The sequence below is a fragment of the Ceraceosorus guamensis genome, assembly GCF_003144195.1.
Source record: "Ceraceosorus guamensis strain MCA 4658 unplaced genomic scaffold IE81scaffold_84, whole genome shotgun sequence".
Lineage (NCBI taxonomy): Eukaryota > Fungi > Basidiomycota > Exobasidiomycetes > Ceraceosorales > Ceraceosoraceae > Ceraceosorus > Ceraceosorus guamensis.
The window spans coordinates 57,788-66,507 of NW_020290079.1; the positions used below are offsets into that span (position 1 = coordinate 57,788).

The window sequence follows — 8,720 nt, forward strand, 5'->3', positions numbered from 1 at the left end:
ACTCCGACGTGGCTGTTGCCAGAGTTGCAGCGGCTTGTTCGGCCTCTCGCGCAGAGGCGGTACGGAGCTCATCAAGCTCCGCAGTTCCCTTCTTCCTGACATCTTCGAGCATCGAAGCAGCAGCCGAAGCAGCTTCTCGAGCCTGGCTCTCTGTGCGTCCGAGATGCTGCTCAGCTTCTGCAAGCTTGCTCCTCACTGCTGCTATGTCGTTCTCAGCATTCGCTCGCGCAGCGTCCAGCTCAGACTGCAGCTTCTCCGCCTCCTTCGCGCTTTCAGTGACCGTCTCTTGCAGCGCCTTCACTTTCGCACGGCTCTCTGCAAGTTCGTTCGCCGTCGAGTCCCTTGCAGATGTAGCAGATTGGAGCTCTTGCTTGACTGCAGCGAGCGAAGTAGCAGCCGCCACAGAAGCCGCTCCCGCCTCCTCCTTGGCATGCCTGTGCTGATCGTTCAGCTCTGCATGCTCGTCGGCAAGCTTCGCATGGGAGCCTTGCAGTTCGCTCAAGGCGCGATGCGTCTCGTCATGGGCTGACTTGGCGGCGCTCAACTCACCCTCGAGCTCACTGCACTTCTCCCGCCCAGTCTGAAGATCGGCAGTCAAGCCTTCGTGCGCGCTGCGCACCCCCGCATGCTGTTCCTGCTCATCGTCCAATCTCCAAGTCAGATCATCCACCTTTCTCTGCAAATCGTCGCGTGCTTTCCGTTCTCGCGCCGCTTGCTCCTTCAACATCCTCTCGCTCGCCTCGAGCTCGTCGATCTTGGCGCTCAGCTCCGTGCGAGACGCTTGGCCACGCTTGATCTCCTCTTGCAAGCTGTTCATTCGTCGCTCCGCTTCAGCATCTCGTGCCTGTGCAGCCGCTTGCTCCTCGCTCGCACTCTTTCGCAAAGCTTGCAACGCGTCGCCCAGCTCCGCTCTTTGCGCTTCAGCAACCCCGAGCGACTGGTCCCGCTCAGCCAAGGTCGCATTGCGCTGCTCCACCTCTGCGCGAACCTTTTCGAGCGACTCTGACGCTTCATCAGCGCGCTTCGAATGCGCTCGACCAGTGCTTTTGGCCTCGGTCAGAGCGCGCCTATCCTTTGCCGCGCTCTTTTCCAGCGACTCGATCTTGGTAGCGGACGCAGCGAGCTCGGATCGAGCCTCTTCGATTTCGCCTTGCAGCGTCCCGATGCGTTCGTGGGCTTGCGAGACTTGCTCCGAGCGATCTTTGATCTGCTCTTCGACGCTTTCCGCTCGCTCGCGCTCGGCCGACAAGTGCTGCTGCAGCTTTGCCTTGTCGGACTCGAGCGCTTCTGCGCCAGCTTTGAGAGCATCGATGGCCGACTGCAAGGTTGTCTTCTCCGATCGCAACATCTCGAGCTGCGTCTCTGCAGACTGCGCGCGGCTCTCCTGCTGAGCAACGCGTTCGGTGAGCTGCACGGCCTCTGCCTTGCTCTCTTCGAGAGACGCGCGCAGTGCAGCACCGCTCGCTCGCTCATTAGTCAGAGCCTTTGCAAGATCTTCGTATCGCTGCTGCTCCTTTTCAATCTCCTTTTGCAAGCTTTGCAAGCGCTCGTCCCGTTTTCGCACGTCTGCCTGCGCACTCTCCCGCGCTTCCTGCGTCTTCTTTAGCTCCTCGCGCGCCTCTTCGAGGTTCGTCTCTGTCGAGGCGAGCTTTTTGAGCATCTCTTCCCGCTGCTCTAGATGTCCGTGAATATCCTGTTGCGCAGTCTGAAGGTCCCTTCGAAGCGAATCGCGAGCTGATCTCGTCTGCGCATGTCCATCACGTTCCTCCTCGTGCTCCTTTCGAAGCCGATTCGCAGCTTGCACCTCGGCCTCTAGATCCGAGCGCGTAGAGATTAATCGCGTGTCCAGATCCTTGACCCGCTCCACCTCCTCCGCATGCTTCGTCGTGACTTGCGCATGAGCCTCTGTCAACCGGACATGCTTCGTCTGCACCTCGGCATGCTTGCCGCGTTCCTCTTCCAGCTCGTCGGTGAGGCGCTTTCGCTCGCTATCCAGGCCCTGTATGCGATCTTGGCGCTCCTCTAGCGTCTTTTTGACACCTTCTAGCTCTTCGGACAACTCCCTGCCGCTTTCCAGCGCATCGTCCAGTGCCGCCTTGATCGTCGTCTTTTCGTCTCGTGAGCCGTCGAGATCCTTCTCGAGCCGCGCAACATCCTTTTCGAGCTCGCTGGCGCGCTCCTCGGCAGAAGCGAGTCCACGAGCAGCTTCATCGCGCTCCGTCGTGCGTTCGTCGAGCGAAGCTCGCAGCGTCGTCGCGCCAGCTCGCACTTGCTCGAGGTCCTTTTGCAGATCAGCGCGAGCTTGCGCGCCACGCGCATTCTCCGCTTCGAGATCCTGCGAGATCGATTTGGCGCGCTGCAGCTCCTGAGAAGCTGCTTCGACCTTGCCATCCAGCTGCGTAGCGCGCTCCGACGCACGACGAAGCTCCTCCTCGCTCCCCTCTCGCGCCCGCCTCTCATCGTCGAAGCGCGTTTGCAAGTCCGCCACCTGTCTCTCGGATCCGCGCAGCCGATCTCGGTGCAAAGCCAAGTCGCTCTCGAGGCTCTCGGTGCGCCTTCGCAAATCGTCCGCGCTCGAACGCGCTTCTTGCAGGTCCGAAGCATGGCCGTCTCTCTCCTTGCTCACAGCGGCCAGTCCAGCAATCAGCTCTGCCACTCTCGTCTTGGCGCTCGCATGGGCCGACGCTTCATCCTGATGCTCCTTGCGCAAGGCATCGTGCTCGGACTTTGCGCTCTGCAATTCTGCCCGAGTAGCATCTTGCTCGCTCTCGAGCTGTTGTACCCGTTTCGCGTGCCGTTCTGCGGTGCTTTGCTGCTCATTAGCCGCCCTCTCGCGCTCCTCTGCAAGCTCCTCTTGCGCTTTCTGACTGCGTGCTTCATGTAGAGACTTGGTATCTTCGAGCGCCTGCTCGAGCGAGTCGATGCGACTTTGCGACTCCGCCTTGATCTTTGCATTCTCTTCACCGAGCAAAGCAGCTTGCTCCGCGAGATTCTGCGTCTTTTGTTCCAAATCCTTTTCGAGCAGACCAATCTTGACTCGCAAATCTCTCTCAGCCTCGTTCGCAGCCTCCTTTTCCGCACTCGAAGCATCGCGAGCCTTGCGCAGCTCAGCCTCGAGTCGTTCGCGTTCAGCTTCGACATGCTGCGCATTCGACTCTGCAGCCTTTTCCGCCGCCTCAATCTCTCCTCGTAGCTTCTTGACCTCCTCGGAAAGGCCCTGTGCTCGCGCTTCGTGCGACTCGACAGCATCCGAAGCGCCACGCAGCTCGTCTTGCAGCTTCGTGAGCGCCCGATCATGATCCGACAGCATCGTGGCGCGCTGCGATTCAGCCTCGGCCGCGCTCGCTCTGGCCTTCTCTTCAGCTTCCTGCAGCTGCTCCTTCAAGCCCAATGTGACCTTCTCCGCCGCTTCGGCCCTTGTTCGTATATCGTCGAGCGCGGCTTTGTGCTCCGCTGCCCGATCCGCAGCGCTCGTCTGGGCCTCTCGGAGCGCATCCGCATGAGACTTTTGAAGCTCCTCCTTGCGAGTCCTGCTCTGCTCCGCTTCCTCTTGCGCGCGCCTCGACGCATCGCGCTGCTCTTCCAGCAGCGCTCTGCTCCTCCTGCGCTCCTCATCCAGCTCCTCTGCGCGCTTCGTCAGCTCTCTTTGCTGCTCTTCGTGCCTCGCCTCAGCCTCCCTGACCGCGTCGTCGGCCTTCGCTCGAGCGTTCTGCGCAGCCTGCTGTTCCCGAGCCAGTTCGGCCTGATGTGCATCCCGAAGACCCTCGAGCGCGAGCTGATGATCGCCTTTTGCGCCTGCCTGCGCAGCTTCCAGCTCAGCAGCGTGCGAATTCTTCAAGCTCTGCAACAACGAAGCGTGCTCCGTCATCTTGCTCGCGAGCTCAGACGCGTGAGCTGATCTGAGCCGATCAGCCTCTCGCGTCAAAGATGTCGTCGTCGAATCCTTTACGGATTGCAAAGCCGTCGCGTGCTGCTGTTCCACCTCGCGAAGAGCGTCCTTGTGCTCCTTGTCGGCCGCATCGCGCGCTTCCTGCTCCACCGCTCGCAAACGCGAAGCATGCTCCTCGCGCAACTTCGATATTTCCGCATCCCTTTGCGCCCGAGCCTCTTCCGCGTCCGTCTGCTTGCTGGAATCTGCCTTTGCGCTCGCCTGCTTCAGAGCCTGCTCGTGAGCAACGTTTAACCGTGCCAGCTCTTCGACATGCGACGCTCGACTACTTTGCGTTTCCTCTTCGTGCAGTGCGCGCACCTTTTGCAGCTCTTCTTGATGTAGCGCGCGAGCATCCGCCAAAGCCGCTTCGCGCGCACCAGACTCGGCCTCGAGCAGCGCATCCGCACGTTGCCTCTTCGCACCATCGAGTTGCGTCGCGTGCTCCTTTGCCTGTCGCGCCAGAGCGGTCTCGTGCTCTTCTTGCCGGGTGGAGAGGGTCTGACGAGCTTGTTCAAGGTCGCGCTTCATCTGCACAAGACGCGCAGACGTCTCTTGGCTCTCTCGCAGCTCGTCGCGCTTCCGAGCAGTCTGCTCCTCCTGCAGCTCCTTGACTCGCGCATCCGCATCGCGCCGCAGACTTTTCAGCTCGTCGCGAAGCGTCGTCGAGGCATTCTCAGCTCGCGATTGAGCGGCGCGCAACTCTTCCCTCTCCTTTTCGGCGGCCGAAGCGCGATCGCTGGACGACGTCAGGTCTTTTTGCAAGGATGCGATCCGACTCGACAAGTGCGAGATGCGCTCTTCATCCACTGCGGCAGGCGTCCTAGTGTCGCTTGCAGCTCTGAGCGCATTCGAATCCTCTCGCGACTCTTTGAGTTCTCGTTGCTGCGCATCGTCATAATTCTCCTCATCATCAGCATGCTCACGACTTTCAGCACACTGCACTGCCACCGCACAGCACGGCCACCTAGCCCCTGTGACACCCGTTGTTCACCCACTCACCAATCTTCTGCACCTCTCTTCCGCCTCTTTTTGCAGCGCGTACACTTCCCTTATACGCATCTGCGCATCCTCTGCCGCCCTATTCGCATCCTCCAACCTCTTGCCGTCCACTTGCTGCGCCGCCGCTGCCGCTGCCGCCGCCGCCGCCAGCTTGCCTTCGAGCTCGTTGAGCCTGCTCGTCAAACTGCTCTTGTCGCCCAACAGCAGCTGCACCGTACTCCTCAAATTCAACACTTCTGCAGAATGTTCCCCGTGCTGCTGCTGCTGCGTGTGGGATGCGTCGTGCTGCTGCTGGGAGGAAGAGAGACGTCTGGCAGCGGCATGACTGATTCCCGCGCCTGCGCCTGCGCCTGCGCCGTAGGAAGAGCTAGAGGCGGTAGATGGCGAGCGGATATGGGCAGGTCGAACGTTGACTTGTATACCCGATGATGCTGTGCGCGCATGTGTGGGGGAAGAAGGCGCAGCATGATTGGTCCCGCTGGAACTGCTGGTGCTGCTGGAATGAGTGCGGGCGTGCAGACGCATAGAGGGAGATTGTGATAGTTGCTGCTGCTGCTGCTGCTGCTGCTGCTGCGATGGCTGCGTCGCTGCTGCGGGCGTGGGAGGAGATAGGGACAAGGTGGTGGTGTGTGGGGGGGGGGCGGCGGCGGTGGCGGCGGCGGCGGCGGAGGGTTTTGTTGTGGCGCTGCTGCTGCTGCTGCTGCTGCTGCTGCTGCTGCTACCATTCGCGCCTTGATCCGCAGCGACCATCTCCTCCTCGGCCGTGGTGGGCAGCGAGTGAGAGAAGGCGGTGTGTGCGTGTGCGTGTGCGTGTCGCTGCTGCTGCTGCTGCTGCTGCGCGGGCAACATCTGCGCCGATATCATTCCCTCCTCCCGCTCCTCCTCCCCCTCCTCCTCCCCTCGCTCCTCTGCCTCTCCCTCCTCGACGCTCTCCTTGGCCTCTGTCAACTTGCCATCCGCAATATCCTTCCCCAGCGCATCTCCACCCGCAGACCCGCGAGATTCTTGCGCCAATCTCCGTTTCGCTTGCGCCTTCTTGAGCTTGAAGCGGCGCGCGCGTGTGCGGGCGTGGGTGGGTATGAGGGTCAGAAATGAAAGGACAATGATGCTACAAAACGCGGGCGCTGTGGCCATCGCTCGAGACTGACCTGCTTTCGAGCTCTAGCTGCCCTTGCTGCTCGTGCTTCCGCTTCTGCTTCCCCATCCGCCATCACGACGGCTCCCTTCTCTTCTTCAGGACTGCAAGGCAGGCGATGCTGTAGGAGGGAGGGGAGGGGGAGAGAGAGCGCGCGTGCGTGTGTGCGTGTGCGCGTGTGCGTGTGAGAGTAAGAGAGAGCGAGGCAGTACGCGAGGAGAGGCACCCCCCAAGCTTCGATTTGCGAGTGCGAGTGCGATTTGCAAGTGCGCGTGCGCGTGCGAGTCCGAGTGTGCAAGAGGATCGAGATGAATCGTGAATCGCGAATCGTGAATGCAAAGATCGACAGCAAACCCTCTCTCACGCAGACTCATCAGACTGCAATCACGACTGCATGGGCAACTCTTCGGGACTCTTGACTCAGACTCGCGACTTTTGACCGAAGCATCCCCCCCCATCACCGCCCCCTTTCATACACACTCGCGACTCGCGACTCGAGAGTGTATAGGGCGCAGTTGCGGTGCGCGGTGTCATGCGTCCGTGCATGACTGCATATATGCTGGATGCGTGGGCGTGGGCGCGGGCGTGGGCGTGGGCGCGGGCGAGTCGTGAGTGGTGCATGCATGCATGCACGCTGTGCCCGAAGCTTTGCATGATGGTCACGTGATCCCGCTCCAAATTCTGTGGAAATCTTGAATTCAAGATTAGAATCACAATCAAGAATCAAAATCAAGAATTGATTCATCAGTTCACGAGTTCCTCGCCCATGCATGTCATGTCATGTCATGTCATGTCATGCCCCCCGCACATCTATAAGCACCGCATTGATTGGTGATGGGCGAATCTTTGTGAAATCTGCATTTTGCCATTCACATTCGCATTTGGCATTCTTTTTCTGGGACACTTGTAGTTGGAACATTCATTCTCCACCGGACATCTTCTACGATGGCTGTGTACCCCCCCACGCACCGGTGATGCACTTGGGGGGAAAACGGTGGGCAGGATCTTGCGGGAAAGTTGCGCGTCTCGAGTCGAACATTCGGATACGCAACAGGCACGACGAAGCGTGCGCGGGGTCTAGCTGGCTGGCTGGCTGGCTTTCGATCGTAGGTTGAGGCTCACATCCAGGCTCGTCGAGTCAGCGCCCCCCAAGAGCGGTGGGTCTGCCCCGTCCCGTCCTGCCCTGCCCTGCGCCCAACCCCGTTTGTTTGGTCCCGCCGAAGCCGCAGCCGCAGCCGCAGCCGCAGTCGCATCAGCGACCGACGCGCCATCATGAGGATTCGGGGAGTCTGAGTGGCGCGGGGCAGCGCGGCGCTCGGTGAGTCTCGTTGAGGCATCGAGTGGCCGCATGCTGGCGCCCAAGCCAATTTAATGCGTGTGCCGTCCTTGCGCGCCCTCTTTGGGGAGAAAGTGTGTAGCATGCAGCAAGCAGTCACGCTACACGACGAGGCCGCCTGATGGATCGTACTTGTGTTCGTTGTGCTGACGATGACTGATCCACACATGCAGCGGTCCAAGCTCGCCCGTCCTCTTTCGTGTGTACAGCATAGGCTGACGGAGGTGCGTTGAGATGCCAAATACGGTACGAGCACCTAACGGCTTGGGCGCTCTTGGAGGGCAGACATCATCGGCCACAAAGCACTTTCCCCGCGCGCCGATTGCACCAATCCGCTCCTGCCATGTGCGCATCCCGTTGCCACTCCATGGTCGCCTCGCTCGCAAAGCTCCATTCCGCCACTTTTCCCCCCTCCACACATCACGCCGTTTAGCAAACACGGTGGCAAACATGCCCGCCTTCTCCTCGCACACGCACACGCACACACACACACACTCCCTCTCTCCCTCTCTCTCTGACTTTTTGAATTAGGAGCCGAAATGCAAATGAAGCGCAATGTATGGAATGCAAAAGTCCGCTCGTCTTGCTCTTCTCCAATCGACCGTTGCAGCCTTCGAACTTCCCCGCAGCTCGAATCTGGTGCTGCATCTCCGACAGGCTTCTCCTCGTTCATCCGCGCAACACGCACATCCCCCCAATATACAATTTTCTCTGACAAGCTCTGCGCGATCAGGTCGAACAAGCGAGAAGCAGAAGGGCAAGCACCTTCGCCTCGCCAAACATGCGACTTTTCGCATCGTCATCGGTCTACATTCTATGGTCCGTGCAGATGTGGTCGATGGGGCAAGCAGTGGGGACAGGCAGCGCAGCAGCAGAGCATGCCACCGCTGCGAGCGCATCCGCATCCGCACTGCCTCGTCCCGCCTCTACACGTCTAGGCCGCAACGGAGAGATCCTGCACATTGCAAGCGAAGATGCATCGCCCATTCATCCTTCGCACCTCATCTCCGCCACCAAGCATCTCGAACAGGATGCGCACACCAGGTACCGCAAGACGCCTGCCGCCGCCGCCGCCGCTGCTGCTGCTGCTGCTGAGAACTTTTCGCAACAGCAGCACCACGGCCTGGAAGTGGTCATGGATAAGCAGCGCGTGGTGGATGTGGGGCAGCGTCACGCCATGGTATTGAAAGCGGCGCGACATTACAAGGAACATTTCTTCCCGAATGCTACGCACATGCGAGTGAGTTCTGCATGTGGGAGCGCATATGCTTTGCACCCGATCGAGCAGCAGCTGACGCATGACGCGCGCGCGGGGGGGG

The 8,720-nt window shown here is 60.3% G+C and overlaps 2 protein-coding genes across 2 annotated transcripts; one reads left to right on the forward strand and one right to left on the reverse strand.

Annotated features, from left to right (window-relative positions):
- Window positions 1-4,689: 4,689 nt before the first annotated feature.
- On the reverse strand, window positions 4,690-6,438 carry IE81DRAFT_247112 (hypothetical protein). The gene has a single exon (XM_025511283.1). The coding sequence runs from the start codon at window positions 6,062-6,064 to the stop codon at window positions 4,919-4,921; it is 1,146 nt and encodes a 381-aa protein (XP_025367175.1). The 5' UTR covers window positions 6,065-6,438; the 3' UTR covers window positions 4,690-4,918.
- A 1,349-nt stretch (window positions 6,439-7,787) lies between these two features.
- On the forward strand, window positions 7,788-8,708 carry IE81DRAFT_362476 (hypothetical protein). The gene has a single exon (XM_025516739.1). The coding sequence runs from the start codon at window positions 7,957-7,959 to the stop codon at window positions 8,494-8,496; it is 540 nt and encodes a 179-aa protein (XP_025367176.1). The 5' UTR covers window positions 7,788-7,956; the 3' UTR covers window positions 8,497-8,708.
- The last annotated feature ends 12 nt before the right edge of the window (window positions 8,709-8,720 follow it).

What these genes read in the sequence shown, in the direction of transcription:
- IE81DRAFT_247112 (XM_025511283.1), bottom strand. Translation starts at nt 6,064, where the DNA reads ATGGCCACAGCGCCCGCGTTTTGTAGCATCATTGTCCTTTCATTTCTG.
- IE81DRAFT_362476 (XM_025516739.1), top strand. Translation starts at nt 7,957, where the DNA reads ATGTATGGAATGCAAAAGTCCGCTCGTCTTGCTCTTCTCCAATCGACC.